The following is a 21,455-nucleotide window of genomic DNA, read 5'->3' as shown; positions in this document are numbered from 1 at the left end:
AGTTTTGGTTGAGTCTGTATATCCAATTTCTTACAGAACCAGTTTTAGCTTCTTTCTTCCTTCTTCCAACCCAACTTTCTTTTCTTCAACTTTCAAACAAAAAGTTTGAACAGCAGGTGGGTTACTGTTACTAGATTATATATACATTACGAGTAAAACGTTTAGAAACAGCTTCTCATTTAATGTTTTTTCTTTATTTTTACAACTTTTTACATTGTAGACACATACTGAAGACATCAGATATATGAAGCAAGATATATGGAATTATGTAGCAAAGAAAAAATTGACAAATAACTCTAAATAGGTTTTATATTTTGGATTCCTCAAAGTAGCCTCCCTTTGCTTTGTTGACATCACTTGTGTTGTACAGAAGTCAAGTTAGTACACAGCTGACAGCTGTTCATTTGACAACTGATAGAATTCATATTATGGCAAGAACCAATCAGCTACGTAAAGAGAAACGACAGTCCATCATTTTCCATCGGAAAATTGCTAAAAATTTGAATGTGTCTCCAAGTGGAGTCGCAAAAACCATCAAGTGCTAAGACGAAACTGGCTCACATGAGGACCACCCCCAGAAAGGAAGATCAAGAATCACCTCTGCTGCTGAGGATAAATTCATCCAAGTCACCAGCCTCAGAAATCACAAGTTAACAGCAGCTCAGATTAGAGCCCAGATAAATGCAAGACAGAGTTCCAGTAGCAAGCATGTTTCTACATCAATTGTTCAAAGGAGACTGCATGAATCAGGCCTTTTTGTCAAATAGCTGCTATTAAATTACTACTAAGAAAAAGCAACAAACAGAAGAGATTTGTTTGGGCCAAGAATCCCAAGGAATGGACATTCGACCAGTGGAAATCTGTGCTTTGGTCTGATGAGTCCAAATTTGAGATCTTGTTGGAAAACCATTTCAGATGACTACCTCATGAAGCTCACAAGAGAATGCTCAGAGTGTGCATCAAAGCAAAAGGTGGCTATTTTGAAGGATCCATTCCATATGTGTTCATTCATAGTTTTGATGCCTTCGGTGAGAATCTACAACGTAAATAGTCGTGAAAATAAAGAAAAACCATTAAATAAGAAGGTGTGTCCAAACTTTTAACTGGTAGTGTATATCCAACATCTTATTACCTGAGCGAAAAGATGTTGGACCTGAGTTTATGGCAACAATTCAGGCCAAACCTGGAAACCACAAACCAAATCTACAGATTGACTCTTTGTAAAACTTTTATCACTCAAATTATGCTTCAAAGTAGTTTAAAAGAAAATGGACTATATACAGACAAACTCCTACTGGATACAAAAAAAAAAATCAAAGCGGCATTGAATCCTCAGCAAAACATGAATGGTTCTATATGAACATTTACTATTGCAACAGGATATTAATACATCAAAACATTTATTTTTTGGGTATTCATTAAAAAAAAGTCTACCATTGACATATTTTTAGAATCAAGGATTCCACAAATCTTTCATCAAAGACTAAACAGAAAAAGAAAATGTGAAAAAGTGGCTGAGCTAAACATCGATAGGCAAGTCAAGGACCGAGAGCTTTTCAGAGCACAATCACAGCTTGAGAACAAAGGTCAACATTTTTCAAACCTTTACTGAAGGTTCTTTTTAAGGTTGTCCCCACACTTAAAGAGCACATTCAGAAGGAACCACTTCACACTGTTACGAGTCTTTTTCTAGATCTCATTCAGTTCAGAGAGATGTGTTTTAACACTGGTTATTTTTTGACAATGACTAAAGAGTCACAGTTTCTTTACAGAAAGGTTGGGTACATATGAGGAATGTGTGGTTTATTATTATTTTGCTAATAAGCACACACTAGAGCATGCATCCACAGACAAAGAGATATCTCTTTGCCAGGAGTCACTGCTTTGCTCCCTCTCACCCTCTTGTCTTTTTCACTGGGCTTCAGTTTGACCTTATTTGGCCTGAAAAACTGCTTTTCACCCACTGGGCTTTAACAACCAGTGACATTTCTTCTGCCTACTGGTACCTCAGTTGTTTGGCATCTGCATTTTATCTTTTTATTTGTATATTCAAGGTTCCCCGTGTTTATTGCATATTGCATAGTGTTAGGACAAGTACGATCACTGTCTGCACATTACTGCATCGCTGATGTTTACTGCATATTAACATAGGTCCCAGACATGTGACATAGGATGACATACTCACATTCAAGCTTGTCCTCAGGACGCCCGCCCTCTAGCAAGGAGAGGTAACACACAATGTCCTTAAGCTGCACTGTATCTAGAGGCCTGGGCAGAGTAGGGGTCTTCAGAGGGGTGGAGTTGCCTTTGATCAGCTTCAGTCCTGCAGGACCAACACATGAAAGGTTAAAACATCCTTTATACCACCTCTAATGTTAGCCCAGTAAGCTGCTGGGTTTGGATGTCTGATATCAGTCATATAGTCAGAACAATCTGCATGTGTATGGTGTCTAGGGATGACAATACTGACAACCCCATGATATTGTGTTTAATGGTCCAAATCAATACAGGGAGTGCAGAATTATTAGGCAAATGAGTATTTTGTCCACATCATCCTCTTCATGCATGTTGTCTTACTCCAAGCTGTATAGGCTCGAAAGCCTACTACCAATTAAGCATATTAGGTGATGTGCATCTCTGCAATGAGAAGGGGTGTGGTCTAATGACATCAACACCCTATATCAGGTGTGCATAATTATTAGGCAACTTCCTTTCCTTTGGCAAAATGGGTCAAAAGAAGGACTTGACAGGCTCAGAAAAGTCAAAAATAGTGAGATATCTTGCAGAGGGATGCAGCAGTCTTAAAATTGCAAAGCTTCTGAAGCGTGATCATCGAACAATCAAGCGTTTCATTCAAAATAGTCAACAGGGTCGCAAGAAGCATGTGGAAAAACCAAGGCGCAAAATAACTGCCCATGAACTGAGAAAAGTCAAGCGTGCAGCTGCCAAGATGCCACTTGCCACCAGTTTGGCCATATTTCAGAGCTGCAACATCACTGGAGTGCCCAAAAGCACAAGGTGTGCAGTACTCAGAGACATGGCCAAGGTAAGAAAGGCTGAAAGATGACCACCACTGAACAAGACACACAAGCTGAAACGTCAAGACTGGGCCAAGAAATATCTCAAGACTGATTTTTCTAAGGTTTTATGGACTGATGAAATGAGAGTGAGTCTTGATGGGCCAGATGGATGGGCCCGTGGCTGGATTGGTAAAGGGCAGAGAGCTCCAGTCCGACTCAGACGCCTGCAAGGTGGAGGTGGAGTACTGGTTTGGGCTGGTATCATCAAAGATGAGCTTGTGGGGCCTTTTCGGGTTGAGGATGGAGTCAAGCTCAACTCCCAGTCCTACTGCCAGTTTCTGGAAGACACCTTCTTCAAGCAGTGGTACAGGAAGAAGTCTGCATCCTTCAAGAAAAACATGATTTTCATGCAGGACAATGCTCCATCATACGCTGCGTCCAAGTACTCCACAGCGTGGCTGGCAAGAAAGGGTATAAAAGAAGAAAAACTAATGACATGGCCTCCTTGTTCACCTGATCTGAACCCCATTGAGAACCTGTGGTCCATCATCAAATGTGAGATTTACAAGGAGGAAAACAGTACACCTCTCTGAACAGTGTCTGGGAGGCTGTGGTTGCTGCTGCACGCAATGTTGATAGTGAACAGATGAAAACACTGACAGAATCCATGGATGGCAGGCTTTTGAGTGTCCTTGCAAAGAAAGGTGGCTATATTGGTTGCTGATTTGTTTTTGTTTTGTTTTTGAATGTCAGAAATGTATATTTGTGAATGTGGAGATGTTATATTGGTTTCACTGGTAAAAATAAATAATTGAAATGGGTATATATTTGTTTTTGTTAAGTTGCCTAATAATTATGCACAGTAATAGTCACCTGCACAACACAGATATCCCCCTAAAATAGCTAAAACTAAAAAAACAAACTAAAAACTACTTCCAAAAACATTCAGCTTTGATATTAATGAGTTTTTTGGGTTCATTGAGAACATGGTTGTTGTTCAATAATAAAATTATTCCTCAAAAATACAACTTGCCTAATAATTCTGCACTCCCTGTATACTTATTATTTACAGCCTCATAATTTGGCATAAAATGAACAAATTGACACATATTTTCATTCTGTACATTGCTGCAACTCTACTGTTTGCTCTGTTTTAGCTCTTGTCCTTTTAAGGTCCCACTGTCCTTTGAAAGGTCAGCTGGTCCACTGAAGATGAGACTATAGTGGTTATATACATAAAGGTTCAGTTAATGCCACTGTGACAGCCTCTCGTTTGTGAGTATTGGAGAACTAAGCTGTTCATCAGGAAAAAATGCTGTAAACGTCACAATATAGTACATAACATGTACATTACAGTCAAGTACAACATGTAGAAAAACCCAATCAGCTGTTTTGTTTGTTTGTCTTTTGTTTGTTTCTTTGTTGTTGTTTTTAAGTTGTATCACTGGGATTTTAGCTGTGCAGAGAAGCAGGTTATAAATGTTTTGAAAGGGGCAGCTGTTTTACATTAGTCTTAATGGGTTGTGTTTCATTCAGTATTCCGTGTTTGTACCACAGTGTGACAACAAAAAGAGAAAAATATGCAAATGAGAACAGATTTACTAGAAATTTGTCAGTGTTAAAATACAGTATGAGCAGAGAGGGTAGGGCAGAGGCAAACACTTAGCAGTGTTAGCTACATTATCAATTCACTGTGCTCATATAAAATAAAATAAAACAAACAGAAAACATAAATAGACTAAACTAAAGCTCAAAATAAAGCTTACAGGAGTGAGTAACACCTGCACTCCCACTCTGTAGGAGTATGTATAAAAACCAGCATTACAAAATTAAAACACACAACATCAAAAAATTAAAGACTAAAAAAAGTAAACATGTAAACACTAAGATTAAATCTTACAAACCATTTTCACATGCAAGACTCAAACATGCAATGTTAAAATAATACAAAATAATAACATATAAGTTTAATAGTTAAAGAAGTAAAATGACAAAATATCAGATTATGCTGAGACATGAATTCTACTTGGAGCCAGACCATGAAGGGCCTTTAAAGTAATAAACAAAATCTTAATGTCAATTTTAAAACAAATTTTTAGGGGTCTTTCTACTGCATTTTTAGTTTACTGACTGATTTCTGATTGATACCAGTTTAAACAGTGTTACAATGGCCTAACTGAGAGGGAAAATCAATCGTGACAAATGAGTGCCGTTAAATGTTAATACTTAGCAATATTCCTCAGACGGCAGTAGCAGTAGCAGGATTGGGTAACTTTAACAATAATGACTCCATAACGACCTAACATTCATCCCATGGGAGGATAAATGTCATAGGTCATGACACACAATGAACTGAAGAGAATACTGTGTTTTTTAAGTGACCATAAATAGAGAAGTGCTATTGTTTAAGAGAAAACGGGATACATTAGAAAAATATGTCCCTTATAAGTGGAAGAAAAGGTCCAATATTAATGACACAAATTAGTGTAACCGTCTACCAAACGAACCGTGAAGGCTAAGCTTTAATTTTACTAATTTTACTTTTAAATTATGAATTTCTTCAATTTGAAAACAGGAATTTGGGTTTGGTTTCTCAATAATGTCCCAGTTTCTTCTTTAAAATGTATCACTTGCTTCATTCTGTGTGATTAGATGGACACAAAGGGTGATGGGAGGGCTTACAGCTAACACACTGGATCAATAAGGGCGAATCGAAACACTCGCACAGGCTGCACTGATCCAGTTTCACACAGCCTCGTAAATGGGGCAAACAATGTGATCAAATATTGCATGTACAAAAGATCATGATATGAACAATCTAAGTTAATGGCCTTAGTTAAACTATATTTCTTGTTATTTTTTTTTTAAGTTTTTTTGTTCTGTGGACAGTTTTTGAGTTAAACTTATATTCAACGCATGAGTAATTGGGTCAGTAACTTTTTAAGGTTCCTTAAACCTTTGAATCAAACCAATTACCAGGCTGTGTATTCAAACTATATTACAGGACATTATGTTTACGCTTTATGATTATTCATTTACTTACTAATGCACTACCAGCTAACCGAGTATTACTTTCAAGAAAAAAAGCAAAAACATATATATTTTTAAAAAATAATGGAATGGAAGACTCCAAATGAATTTATAGAATGTTAGTTATAGAAACCTCATTTTTTGCTGTAAATGTACTCCACTACTCCTCAATCCCCACAAGAAACGTTTTCAATTTCCAGTCACAGAATAAGACCAGTAACTGGGGAACATTTTTTTAATAACCTTTCTATAATAAACTCATTTTTTCCTGTGGTTCAATGCCAGAAACATGTCTCAATTGGGGAGGTAATTCCATTATTTTAACTGTGCTTCACATCAAATTTAACAACTAAAGCCCACACACATCATTTTTAGTTACTGTTATTTAAGTTCACAGTAATTATGAACGATACAATATTTTTGGAGGAAACCTAGTGATGAAAATTTTACATTTAATCAAGCTTGTGCCTACACAAACATTTGCTACACATTATTGACATAGTTTTAACAGAAATTTGTGAATAGCTCTACTACAAGGTTAACTTTCCCAAAGCTGGGATCATGACAATTCTGAATTTGTTTTGTAATTATTGTTATGTCACTTAGGATGAGGTCCAGTTGTATTTTATCAGAAGCTGACATTTCACACAGATGGTGCGACTGTCTTGTTTCATAAAACAAAGCTGATGCTTTTGTTAGACAACCTATTATTCCAAAAAGTTCTCCACTTAAATGACAATATACATTTACAACTACCATCTTAGATATGATTTTCTATCTATGCAATATGCCAGAAAAGGTATCCTACAAAGACAGAGTGCTTATGACAGATTTGCTTGCTGCATGTAAAAAGAAAAGAAAAAGCTGTATCTTAAAAGTGGTTGAATGTATTCAAATAAAATCTGAATATTTGTTACCAGATGTTAATGATTCACCAGTAGGAAAGAATACACACAGTATGGACATGTTATGTTTTACCTGAATCTATTGGTTTGGGCTTTATCTATTTTATTTTATTTATCTACTCATTTATATACATACATTTATATACACAGGAAAGTTCATTATTAATCTTGTTCTTAAGATTGCTATTAAGTTTATATATGTTTCATGTATTTGTTCTTATAAGGCGGACAAACAGATGTTTAAACACCTTTTTTAGTTATTATGGGAAGAGAAAATATTTTCCCCCATTTTCTTTTATTTATTTTTTAAACCTTGAGTGATTTGGTTAAGTTTTCCTTTTGGACCTATTATACATGAAGTAAAGCTGAAGCAGGAGATTAGCCAACTCAAGCCCTGGCAGTATAGTCAATAGCTAATTCACATACACACTGTTCTCACTGCTTAGTCACCTTGTGTGTCATGATATCACACTGGAGAAATACACGACAATAAACTGAACATTATGGTTATACATGTTTATTTTTCAGTTTATGAAAAGCATAAACTAAGATTACATTTTGTATTTTGACATTTTTATTGTAGTTTATTAAAGGCCGCCAATATTAGAAGTGTAATAAAAACAATACCAGGACTGTTTTGCCCAACTTACTCTGGGTTTATTGTCTCAAAAATTCAAATCATCCACCCCCACCTCCTTCCTCTGTGGACAATGAAACTTCATAAAAACATTATCTAATGAGAGCTAGAGAGCTTGGTCACTTGAAGATAAAACACATGTTGCTTTGTAGCACTCAGTGACACGAGACAGTCTTTATTATTAATTATCTGAACTGGTAGGCAGTTAAGGAGGTGTCAAAGCCAAGTGGCAGCGCAGGAGATGCTGTCTGAATGAGGACTGATCTGAAGTGTTAAGTATTATTTTAATATCAGTTAGTCATTACCACACACAAATGAGACATTAGTATAATGCTATAAACAAACAAAACTATTGCCAAGACAATTGGCAGCTTCTACACTACAATTTACACTGAGTGCCACCGGGCTGGACTTGGCATTAAATTGAATAAATTGTCCAATGGCACAAAACAGAAACAGTGATGGGGCCATTTTTTTTTTCACACAGCAAAGGAAGAGTAAAGTGATTCATTCTCTACGATGACAATAACAATCCCCAAAAGAAGCGCTGTGAAGGAAGAGAATAACTGACATATTGGCTGAACCTTAGCAACACAAGCGGAGATGTTTTCTTATACACATCACTGACTATAAAACACCAACATGCTGTGTTTATGAACTGAGGGGATGTTAGGAAAAGAATTTCTTTTCTACACTTACCAGAGACTCGAGGTTTGTCAGAAGATGAGGGACTGGGTTTGGGTCCTTTGTTGCTAAACGACATGAAAAGGTGTTGACAGAACTCTTCAGGGAGTTCACTCTCCAGGAATGTTTGCATAAAGACCTTAAAGCCCTGGAAGTCAATCTCCTAAAACAAAATAAAAATAAGAGCGCTAGTTGTTGAATTCAGGTTTGAGTGAAATGCAGAGGATTTTCAGTATCATGTTTTCAATATTTTGCAAAATGTTGCACATTTTTGTACTTGGCTATGTCTGAACTGTTGTTTGGACTGGGTTTTAGCTTCTTTTATTTACTGCACTATATGTGGCCTTCATACAGATGCCTTTTTATGCCAAGACGCAGCTTTGATGACAACTGTTTTTGTTCATTTTTGTTTTGTTGTGTTTTGCTAGGTGTTTCAATTTGCAAGTCGTGTTCAGACAGATACAAAAGTGAGCCTATTTTTTTTTATATCATTTTGCTCACGCACATAGTTATTACCTGTTCGTGGTACACACTTTAAGGGTTTAATATTTTCCTGTAATAGGTTGCATTGCCTCTAGAAGTTTTTACATTTCTTAAGAGAGTTCAATTATTCCGTGATTAAAGAAAGTAGAAAAACACAGACAATAAATGAAAAATAAAGTAAGAGGAAGAGACAGCAGATACCTGGCTGAGAATTTCCTGCTTCTACACTCCGCAGCATTGAAGAAAGAAAGAATCGCGACATATTCATGGAAGTATCACATGGTTATGTCATTTAAAATGCACAAAATAAGCACATCACATATTTACACACATTTTGAAAATGCAGTTATGTAGTTGTGATTATCTGTTATTGAATTAAAGATTTGTGAACTGTTATGATGCAGCAATTAGTAGTTGAGTATGTTTTTTTTTTTTTAGTTGCATTCTTGATTATTGGCATTGTTTTATCTTTAAAATGTATGCATGTTTAAAATCTCTCTAAATCAGTTACTCATGTTTTCGGAAAGAAATGCTAAAGTGTGATATATGCTTGCTGTTGGCATTTCCTGAGTCAATAGACTATAAACTATGTGTTATATAATCCAGTATAAACTGAACATACCTCCTCTGGATTGTATTTAGCCAACACACCATCTCCATGGAACTCCTGCAGCACATCCTTCAGCTTCTTGGTTGAGTCTATGAGAAAACATTCAGACATGCTTTATTTTTTGTTATGTTTTATGTATGATTGATGTCTACATAATGCTGTTTTATTATATAGTTCAAAGTACTTTCCATCTTCTGTTTTTTCATTTATAAAAACAAAAGTGAAGTGGGTTCAGGGAGTTACCCTATCTGCAGCAGGTGTCATTTTTCTGTACCCATAGTGTGGATGCACCTGTAAGCGCTACAGAGGCATGCACGTCATGCACTGTGTATTGCTGATTTAACTTGGATGCAGCATTTTGATGCCTACAGGGAGACATGCTTCCATATGTGAGTCAGAGCTGTGAAGATGTATCCTGCACTACCAACTGTAAAGGTCAGACCATGAATGAAACCTGACTTAAGATCTTTTAGATCATTTGTGATATTAACCATTATTCAGGGCTTCATAAAATATATCATCCACATTTAGTACAACTACAAACCAGCCATGGCCTTTAACAGGACAAGTAAACAGGCATGGGAGACATTTGTATAAGTATGTCAAGTTCAAATACAGGGCAGGAGTTGAAATGTGGTTTGCACATCTGAGTGCTACAACACCGACCGGGGATAACAACTAGATAAAACAGAATTGTGAACACATGTAAAGGTCACAATAATTTACTAAACCAAATACAATACCAAATAACTATTTTCAGCAGGGAAGAGATGGACCATTAATGAAATATGCAGGCTGCTTGCAAAGCAAATTAGTACTTAGATAGAGGAAAATGCACCAGGTTAATTCCCCTAAGACGTAAAAACTGTGGTAAAGTTACGAGTTCTGGGAAAAATTATTCACTTGAAATAAAATAATACACAAACATACTACACTTAACTTGTACAGCCAAGTTATAAGGCACTACTTCTAACGCAGAGAGAAGAATAAACTATCCCTAAATAAATTTTTTTTTTTTTTTTGGTAGATACATCTTTAGCATTTTTTAAAAATATTTCTCATTTATGATGTAAGCACTATATTTTGTCATGACATGGAAAAATAAATCCTGAACACTCAGTTTATAGTTGTAGCAAATCAACAGCTAGAAAACTACAAGTGTGAATATTTTATATACAGTATGATCTAATTTTATTGTTAAAGGTAGAGTGTACCGGATTTGAATATACCAAAACCTTTGTATTCCTTCTAGTCCATATGAACAGCTGGTGTATTTTTATAGTCCAATTACTGTGTCTTTCAAGTTAAGGGAAAACTAAGCAAATATTTACTGCTCATTATTTATTAATAACCAATCTCTATACACCCACTGGCTGAGATGCAGATGTTTGTCTAGCATTGATGATTGAGGCGGTGCCTTGGTGTGGTTATTGCTCGGACCTCAGCTGCAGCTGTGATTTCATCCTTCTGCTACTCTTTATCTGCTGGATAATTTTAATTCCACTACCAATTCAACCTGCAGCATTTCTATGACAGATGTGCCACTGCTACTGCATGCAGGTATTGTTACATCCATTGCAGACTAATGTGTGACAGTCAGACTCAGCATAGGCAGTTGGGGGACAAGGTGGGTGAATGAAGTAAACGTGAATATGAATACAGTATATCCACTCTAGTTATCTCTCTAAATGCAGTCGTACACACACAGCTGAAGGTGTGCCCACTTTTACTGTGGTCACAGTCACTTATGGTCTAGCATATATTACATGATAATACAACTCTTTCCAATATGGGAAAATATTAAATGGAAACATTATGTAAAGTTAAAAATCTGAATTGAACCACACAAAAATAATATAACTATTGTCATTTCCCTGAAAGAGACAAAATACCGAAGACTGCTGTGACTAAAAAAACAGACTGAAATCACCACAGTGGCTCATTATTTTCACTCTCTGTTTAAGCACTCAGCACTGGACAAAAATAACTTCATCAGGCAGAGATTTGCTGTGATAATTACTGCATGCTACAGCGAGTTTATGAGCCCTACTGCTGAATCAATTTGCTGCACCACAGACACCAGGTTCTAATGCTAGTGAAGTTAATTTTCTCACATACCTCTCTAAGCATAAGTTGGTGTCTGCACATTACAAATTACATTAAGAAGCTTGTTTAAGTTTGTGCTTCACGTATGATATCTTTTCTTCTCTATATACTCTATATACAGATGTAAAAGGCCTGTGAGGGATATTTTTTATGCTGATTACTGTTTATTTACTGTTTTTCATTGTCACCAACAGATGAATATGTACTGGCCATTGGTCAAGATGGCTTACTGAAATTCAAACTGAGTATCAGAATGGTGAATCGAGATGATTTAAGGGACTTTGTGCACAGCATGATTGTTGGCATCAGGTGGGTGGATCTGAGTATTTCAGAAACTGCTGATGTGCTGGGAGTTTTAAACACTACCGTCCCTATGGTTTACAGTGAAGAATCCAAAAATAAGAAATCCAGTCAATAGCAGCCCTCTGTGCAAAAATGCTTTGTTGATGTCAGAGGTCAGAGGAGAATCTGCAGACTGCTTTGAGCTAATAGGAAGGCAATCAAATAACTACTCGTTACAACCAAGGAATGCAGAAAACCATCTCTGGATGCACAACATATCAAAAATTGAAGCAGGTCACAGCAGCAGAGGACCACACTGGGTGCCACTTCTGTTAGCTAAGAACATGAAGCTGCGGGTATAATTCACATGGGATCACCAAACCTGGATACCAAAAGACAGGGAAGAAAGCTTTTTTTCTGTTGCAGCACTGGAATGGATACAATTGGGTGCAAACAACTAGACAGCATGCCTTGTTCCATTGGTTCAGGCTGCTGCTGCTGGTGGTGTAATAATGTGGTGGTATAGTAATAATGTAAAAACACTTTGTGCCCCTTAGTACCAGTGGAGCATCAACTAACACCACAGGCCACCTGAGTATTGGCGCTGACCATGTCTGTCCCTTTATGACCATATCGCGAAGTGAAAATCTGGTTTCTAGAACATGACGGTGAGTTCACTGCACTGAAATGGCCTACATTGTCAGCAGATCTTAATCTACTAGAGCAGCTCAGGGTGTGGTGAAACAGGAGATCTACATCATGGATGTGCAGCAATAGTGTGGTGTTGTCACGCCGATATGCACCAATGTCTGACGAATGTTTCCAGCACCTTGTTGAATCTGTACCATGAATAATTAGGACAAAATGGGGTCCAATCCAGTTCCAACAGGGTGTAACTAAAGTGTCCAGTGAACATATCTTTGTCTGCTTGTGTGTTTGAGCTGAAGAAATGTTTCTAGAACTAGAATCCCAACCTTCTATGAGGTAAATCGAGCAGCCTGGGAAGCTGAGGTTATATTGCTGTTTAGTAAACTGCACAGCATGCCCCAGATTTATAATCACCTGATCTGTTGGGAGGTTAGCCTTGCAGTTAAGGAAGGGAAATAAAGCAAATATGAATAAGAATAAACCTGTATAAAAAGAATTTGAAAAGAAAATATTTCAAAGAATCAGACCTTAAATAGATGTATTCTGCTGTAGAGCCACCAGTTACTATAAAAGAGCTTGGACCTTATTTACCACACTGTACATTCTGAAGAAAAGACATGTCCGAAAATCTCTCTGTTTTTGCTAATAATAGCAGGTATTCTGTATCTATTTGCATGTGCATTTGAGCTCTCTTCCCCTCTCGACAGCAATTTGTCACCTCCTGCACTAATAGCTTTGGATCTTTGATTTTCTCAGGACGCATTTTACCAACACAGACTAGAAATAAACAACCCACACTGAACTGACTGTGTGTCATCATTATTGACCATCTTTATGAGCACACCATCTACGCAAAACCATTACCGAGCAGAGTGATTATGTATCCACTGCCTGTTACATTCAGCAGGCACAGCTGAATTACAGTGTGTTTTCTCTATCAGGATAATGATTTAACCATTCTGTGCCACACAATAATCAGAAACAACAGAACAGAAATGTAATGTTTTTGAGGCTCATAAACACTCCGAGGATTTTTTTTTACCTTCTGTGGTAAAATAATTGCCCTTCTGTTAAACAGCTCACTGCCACATAACTTGCATTAGCAAATCTATTATATGGATAGAAGCTCTTAATTGTTGTGAGCCAGATCTTAGGTGCCTGCCTCGGCGCACGCCATTAAATTGTTATGAAAGTGTGAACTCCTCACTTTAATGAGAATGAAGGGGGAGATGCAGTACAAGGGAGATAAAGGTAGAGATTAGAAAGGAAGGCGAGGGGATGTGATGTCCATTGTTATAGCTCAGATAAAGGGATATTTTAATAACCTGTAGCTGCAGAGTGCACAAAGAATCGCCCCAAGCTCATTGAAACATAATTATCCAGAATTTGTCTTGCGCACACACACATCCACGTGCATGTGCCTGCACACATGTGTAGATAGTTGCCCATTATGACCACTATGTCTCTTTTTTATTATACTTGTTCCCTTCTCCCCTTTCTTCTATTTTGAATGATTCAAAACTCAAAATATTTGCAAAACACGTAAAAACCCCGACCATAATCCACCATCCGCCAAAAAGAACAGGAAAGTTTCACAGAATAAAGAACAATGTTGGTTTTGACTAAGAGCAGTTAAACCAAGTGAGAGACTAGTACAAGAGCTCAAGAGATGGAAAGCATTAATTATTAAGATTCAAACTCAGAGCAAATGAAATAAAAAATTGTTTCAAATGACTAAAAGATGTCTTGTTTGGGACTGGAAATAACTGACATATGAAACATCTACTGTGACGTTACCCAAGGACACTACAAAAACACAACTTAGGTTGTAGAAACACTGAATACGTAACAAGTATTCTTCTCCACAGCTAGTTCCATAATTTGTCTCACTTTAAACGATTTACTGTGACTGGTGTTCGTATCTCCAGCGTCTGTCCAAAACTATGTGTGGGTGGTGCACGGCGTCCTGCAGTCAGCGTGCCAGGTATCATCATATTTTCCATTCCTGGTACCATTTCAAATGATGAAATGTGTCAACATGTTGGAGCGTAACATAAACTCCAGGCATCCAGAGCGCAGCCTGGTGAGCAGGGAAGCCAATTGTTAGGCTGCAAATGAATCAATCATAGTTCGCCACAAAGATTAAACGCTTCAGCAGCTTCGGTTTTCTACATCAGCAGGACAAGTTAGAGCAGGCAATTACAATGTCAAGATTATATAATTAGAACAACTGATGTTAACCACAGTGAATCTAACTGCACTGCAGTTTACACTAACAGACACACTGTTGTTGTTACCTTGGTGGTTTGATGCTATCGGAGAGAATATGTGTTTGTGCGTAGTGCACGGGAACGTCTGGGTTTTGCTTCCATTTATGAGGAGGATTACGGAAGGCATGATGCTGAAATCCTGCCAGCTTTCCAAGAACTTCCAGTGATGAAGTGAAAACTTGCCTCAACTCAAAACTCACGTGTGAATTGGAGAAAATTAAATAAACAAAGCAGTGACACGAGTTAATGAGGAGATACTTAAACATATTTGTTTTGCTTTTGTAGCAGAGAGTTCGAGCAGGATACGTCATCTATTTCCTTTTTTGTGGAGGGATCAGTCTAGGATATATTTACCCTAACAGCTTTAATGTTTCAGCCTGTTAGCAAACAGGACAGCCATCTTTTTTGTTGTTGCAGAGGTCAAATTCTTGTCTTTTTTTATATAAGGAAAACTATGTCAACCTGTTCCCAATTAGAAACTAACTAAGAGTGACTTAAATTAATTACAAAACACATTTACTTGAATATGAAAGGCACGTAGAGTAAATTATTATTAGAACCTTATTTCTAAATAACTCCTGTATTTTATGCACAAAAGTGATATTCCTCAAGAACAAGTTTCCTTCTCTTTTTCTTTTTTTTATCTTTATAGGCCTCAAACATTCAGGGAACAAAACATTCATTGCCTTAGTTGTTGCAGTCTAAGCTTTGCTTTCAATTCCAGCCTGCCATGTCATAAATAATAGCAGGGCAACATGGGTGACACAAAGACCTGACGTTATAACAGCTGACATGTCACGTGTAGATGCTGATTTGAGTCCTTGTTCAATTGGTAGGTTCTCCTCTCTCAGGATTGTTTTATTTTTTGTTTTGTTTTTTATTTTCATGTTGTTATGATGCTCATTCACTGCCGGGGTAATAGTACACAAGTAAAAATATCCTTTTTTTAAAAGAATAAAATGCATAACACACATCTACTGGAAAAGTGAATGCATGCACACAGTCGTAGGCTCTGTCTCAGTGTCATGGAGCCTGTGAGAAAAGAAGCACTAGTGGAAAACTCTCCTATGGATTTAGCAGAAGCAAAATACTCATTTTCCAAACTGCAGCAAAAAAGAAAAAAATGTGATGTGAAGATTTATCCTTATGTTAAAGTGCGAGGTTAACTAAGGGAGAAGAGCACCTCTGTGTGTTAACTGATTGCATTTAAAGGGTGTGCAATAGGAGACTTTGGAGGTGGGCTATAATCTGTCTTTCCAATCAGAAGTGTGTTCTGTGCTTTTTTCAATTGGCTGAAAACAACTTTCTCAACTTTTAACTGGCTGTGCAGGAAGATGTTTTGGGTGGGATTAGCTCAACCCTGTCCATAACTAAAACTGGCCTAGTGAGTGATCGCGCTTTTCTCAGTTTCAGTGCTCTCCCCATGATACACCCTGAGGTAAACGAAATGTGGCAGTAACAGCATGCTGATTCCAAATATAGACTCCAGGCTTTTCAATTTAAAATGATTCTGATTCACTAAGATAAACATGGTGGTAAAAACAAAACTAGCAGGTGCATGCATTTCATGAAACTGTAATTTTGCATGCATATCCATTTTGTCTGTAAGGAAAAACATTTCTAAGTATAAAGTGTGGAATTAGGCCCTATCTTATTGTATAGTTCCCAGTAAGAGAATAATATTCTCCAGAATGCTGGGATGAGAAATTACAGGAAATTTCCATGTATAGTTACTGGCACAGTTACATATCTAATCCCAAGTATCTCTTTTATTAAAAAAGAAAAAAAAATCTGCTGATGGAAAGTCAATTACAGTTTTCTGCTTCTTCACAATAAATGTTTTCACTCATACATCTGCTCAAAGATCAAGGTCAGCTTCAATCAAAACAATGAAACATTTTCATATTCCTATCCTCCTCTGAATATACATGATGTATCTACAGAGAAGCATGTTTCATGCAGACCTGAACAGAAAAGTGTTTTAATGGCAACACAGAGGAGTCACCGTGCATGACTTCGACATTTCAACTGTTTATCGTTTGGATCAGAACATCAAGAAACTTGTTGATTTAACTTCTGTCAGAATATAGGCTGAAAACACAGTTGAACACAAACTAGTTAAAAAGATGGATCTGTGTATATAACTTAAACCTGTACATGATCTACAGTTCATTAAGATGTCACCAAATAGATTTTCACCTTAAATCCTGCACTCAGAATGTAGACAAAACTTTATACCTTCAGCACATTCAGCACAAATAATTAATAAGGAGTAGTATGATGTAAATAAATCTTCTTGCTAAAGAAAAACAGAAGAAAAGGTGAGAGGGAATAATAATGACTGTTTGGTGACACAGTGTTTGGGAGACTGCACGTAAGTCCATCCTCTTTTGCCTCTCCCTTAGTTTAATTCTCATAACCCTCTCTGGTTAGCCATAGGACTAAATAAACCAGACACAAAACCAGACAATGAATCTGGCTTTAAGCATTCCCAAGACAGCATATTGGTGTGTTTCTACTGCAAGACATGGAAAAAGTACACAGTAGAAATCAAGTCACCAACCAGATCAAGAGACTGAAGTTCAAGTCTCCTATCTTTAGGTTAAACCATCTCAAATACTTTGTAATAATTGACTCTCAAGCTACCTGACTGTGGTTATGAAAAGAAAAAAATACATGAAACAAAATTCATCCTTTCAGAAGAATCTAAGCAAATTTTCTGAGGTTACCATGGTTCTGTGGTCTCGTCATAGACTGTACAAAAAGACTGAAGTAGCAAGTGTCGTGACAGATTGAGCTGAGCGTTTTTGCTGTTGAAACTGGAAGCAATGAGTAAAAGGTTGATCTGCCTGACAAACAGAGGGGCTCTGCTTGTTTTTCTTCCTTTTTGGCTCTAATAGGGATTTACAAAATTCATGTTGTATTTATTACCACATGAAACTAATGACTGAGATCAGAATTTTATTAGGAAAGGGCTTACTGAGGCATCGAGAATGACAAACAGTCATTGTCCTATGGACTTCTATATGAGAAAGCTGCTTTTTTGGAACCAGAGGAGTCGTCTTCCTGCTGGCCATTATAACGATTTCAGGTTTAAGGTGGTCTGCTGTGGTCAATCCTGTGTGCAGTTTTGAGTTCTCCCTGATCCTGGTATTCTAAATACATGCATCTTAGATTGACTGGTGACTCTAAATTGCCCATTTATGTAAGGCAGATAAAGTGGTTTGCGCTGTGAAAGTACTTTGAATGGTCAGTAAGACTAGAAGACGCCCGTTGCAAGTCCAACTTTTGTATACAATATAGATTTTAAGCTGCAGTTTAAGGACACAGATATCAACCTGACTGTGTAATGTCACCTCTTATTGTCCCTGAAGAAAAAGCACAGCTTCCATAACACAGTCAGATGCAAACTGAGAGTACCTCCTCTACTCACACTGAGTGTATTCCTGTAGCAAGGCGAATTCAGCTGGGGTCAGCGTGACCCATTTGTCCTGGCTGCTCATTGTGTTCAGGCCACGTCTCTATATCCACCGTGCATTCCCCGTGCAGCAACACACAGCAGGGAGTCTCACACTGGAACACAACAAGACATCAAAATCAGCCCCATTCACCCCCACAGACATCTTTTCTTTACATAATGTCATTAAAAAAACGCAAAGCTGGTAAGACGCAACAGCTTTGTTGCTGAATAAGACACAATAGGATTACATATAGTCTCTAATTAGCTGGAGAAAGCAAACATTTGCTTGCACATTTTAAAGCAATAAAGAAATAGATACATTATTTTTCCTCTGATATTCCGAGCACATTTTTTTCTTCCTGCCTGTTCCTCCTTCTGCAGCTGCCATCTCAACTAAAATGTCCCTCTTCCTCTGCTAGATCTTGGTGTTTCAAGCATTGAGATTCATGTTTGTCAGCCAGAGCAGGATGAATAATTTAAAGTTTAAGACATGTTGGTACGAAATACACTATCATTAAAAAATTAGATCTTTTTATACATAGAAACAAATCCCAGCACTAAAAAAGACACAAGTGATATCTAGTCCCATGTATTCACAATTCAAATTTATGAAAATTAAAACTTAGGAAAAATGTCATTACAACTGTCAACCCAGGAAGTGTAATATTTGTGTTATACACAATGTCACAACTCAAATATTCTAGTATATTCCTGCCTATCGTTGCTTTGGTGGTTTTGGACCTTGCACTTGGAATATGCATTTCAATAAAGAGAGTGCAGAAAAAAAAAGCCAGTTATAGAAATACATAATTCGACCATGGGTGTGATGTATGTGCAGCACTGCAGGAAAGAAAATAAGCCCTGAATCTAAAGTCAGCTTAAATGGTTACATCACGAAATGTCTGCAACAAGTGGAGGGATCCTTGTATTTAAAAAAGAAAATCCTAATTTGGACATTAAAAGAATAGAGATCTGCCTTGGTGCTGCTTCAAAACATCATCCTGAGTGGTTGCTATGAAGACAACGTGATCAAGTTCAGGCTAAATGGGTTTTTGTAGGCAGGTACCTCCATTTTTGAGCAGAGTCCAAAATCCAGGGTTTCACTGGAGGTAAATTAAGTGGCGTCAATGTTTGTGCTTCACCAGTACTTTTGTCTGCATTATAACAGCTTTTAAAGCATGATGTCAAACAAAACGATTCAGAGTCTGCGGCTGATGTAAAGCATTGTGCTGCACTTAGCAAAGGCAAAACACAGAACATCAATGACATGTAAAACAAAAGTGTGCAAACATTAATTTCAGGTTTGACAGGAGAGTATTATGAACGTGGTTCAGAAGGATTATATATCATGTAAGAGAATGAATAGCATGCCTCACTGATCTTTGCCCTTTAATTAAAGTAAATACTGAATTGCCACGCTGAATTATCCGTTCAATGCAAACACATCTCTGAAGTAGTACCAATTCAGTCAACATCACGACTCTGCTGTTCAGATCCACCTTGCTTCCCTTTTATTTTTGTGGAATGAATGTGGATGCAGTTGGATGTTTCTGTAGGTGTCACTCAGGCATCCGTGTGGGTGTGTGTATGTCCGCGTGTGTTTCACATTGCCTGTGAAGCATTTGACCCAATTACTTGGAACTGAAATTCTGGATCAACAAGTGTTCATTCATGGAGAATAACTGTGTGTGTGTGTGTGTGTGTGTGTGTGTGTGTGTGTGTGTGTGTGTGTGTGTGTGTGTGTTTGTATGCTTGTGTGTTTTTAATATACATTAATGTGCTTGGTATGAGGTATGAATTTGTCTACTTTAGTTTGAAATCATATCTAAGATCATGGAAGCATGTGTGTGTGTGTGTGTGTGTGTGTGTGTAAATACGTATGTGAATGAATGTTCAGAAAGCTTGTGCCACAGTTACTCTGAAGAGGTGATAGGCTAAATAAAGCATATATACATAATTGAGTGTCTTTATTATTATATACACTACACAGCCAAGATAAAGCAACACAATATGAAGCCACCGGTGCTGCTGCCTTAACACACTGCGTGCGTGGGAATCAGCCTCCCTCACATAAACTTTGATCTGCCTCTGGAGCTTAAACTAGAAACGCTCTGCACTGTCTTTCTTAATGTTTTGCAGAGGCAGCAAAAAAAAAAAAAGAAAAAAGAAAAGGAGTTGATGGTAAATCTTGTTGTTTATATCAGATCTCCACTGAGTCTAATTCCAGCACAGAGATACAATCTCAAATATAGTACTGGTGTGTGCAGTACGTTCCTGCTTCGCACTGCACTGTAATCATCCTCCTTTCCGGCGTTGCCTGACTGCACAGCATCCTCACAAAAACACTCAGCTGGCATCCTCTGAACAAAACCCAGCTCTGCAAATGTTATCAGATAAGCTTCATTGTCCATTAGTAGTGCAGTGAGGAGATAACATGTGGAACCATGTGTTACACACCACTTGGAGAAGATCTTAGCTCAGACACCACTAATGCTTTGACACAGAGAATCAGTAGGTAGTGGCCACTGCGACATGCAACACAGGGAATCAGATGAGAATTCAACATGCCTCGCTCACCTGCTGCAGATCTGGAGTTAATCACCAAGACAGATGAGGGAGGAGTCCTTTTGGGCAGGCGTTTTCAGATGCAGCTCCTCACTCACATTCCTGCCGTGTCCTCCTCTTGATCTTCTCTTAGCTGCAAGGCAAGGTGGGTGTTGTGTAATTAGATGGAGTGGAAGAGTGTGTATCTGTGTAAGAAAAAGAGGAAGGAAGGAGCAGCAGCAACCCTCTCTGCTTCCTGTCAGTGTATGAGTATGTGGATGGGTTAGTGTTTGTTTTTCTCTGAGGCAGAGTCTGGTCAGAGCAGTATCGCAGGGGATGTGGGGTGGTGAGAGAGAGAGAGAGAGAGAGAGAGAGAGAGAGAGAGAGAGAGAGAGAGACAGAGGATGAGGGAGAGCAAAATCATCCAGCGCTGCTCTGCCTGCAATGATCAGTTTCCATACTCCCGCTCGCTCACGTCACATCCCTCCATCCCTCCCCTCTACTGCTCTGTTATTCACCTTCCCCTCCTTCCCCTGAAAACCCGGAGGTCCTATGCTCTCTCGCTTTCGCTCTGTCTTTCTCATTTCCCTCCCTACTACTCCCCAATTCCCTCCTCCTTTCAAGCTATCTTCACTCTGGTCACTGTGTCATGCATCAGCCGACCACATTAGCATTCCAAACGGCAGGCAGTAAGTGCAGCAACCTGTAGGATGTTCTCTCCAGAGGGCTGAAAAAAGGTGGGAAAACCAGAAAGATGAAGACAGAGATGTGAGAGA

General features: G+C 37.9%; 1 protein-coding gene across 2 annotated transcripts in view; it reads right to left on the bottom strand.

Annotated features, from left to right (window-relative positions):
- dgkb (diacylglycerol kinase, beta) overlaps positions 1 to 21,113 on the bottom strand; it is an 81,314-nt gene extending 60,201 nt beyond the window's left edge. Inside the window, exons 1-6 of one of the 2 annotated variants that reach the window (XM_039620027.1) lie at positions 20,713 to 21,113; positions 18,109 to 18,248; positions 9,382 to 9,458; positions 8,961 to 8,981; positions 8,292 to 8,439; positions 2,186 to 2,323 (exon numbers count right to left, since the gene is read on the bottom strand). In XM_039620027.1, coding sequence (XP_039475961.1) covers positions 2,186 to 2,323; positions 8,292 to 8,439; positions 8,961 to 8,981; positions 9,382 to 9,458; positions 18,109 to 18,178 — 454 coding nt within the window. In that variant the 5' untranslated portion in view covers positions 18,179 to 18,248; positions 20,713 to 21,113. The remainder of the gene's footprint in view (positions 1 to 2,185; positions 2,324 to 8,291; positions 8,440 to 8,960; positions 8,982 to 9,381; positions 9,459 to 18,108; positions 18,249 to 20,712) is intronic. The other variant, XM_039620028.1, reaches the window with a different exon arrangement.
- Between the last annotated feature and the right edge of the window lie 342 nt (positions 21,114 to 21,455).

The sequence above is a fragment of the Oreochromis aureus genome, linkage group 11 (genome assembly GCF_013358895.1).
Source record: "Oreochromis aureus strain Israel breed Guangdong linkage group 11, ZZ_aureus, whole genome shotgun sequence".
NCBI classification, from domain to species: Eukaryota; Metazoa; Chordata; class Actinopteri; order Cichliformes; family Cichlidae; genus Oreochromis; species Oreochromis aureus.
The sequence above is the reverse complement of the archived record's forward strand: the minus strand, read 5'-3'. Positions and strand labels throughout refer to the sequence as shown.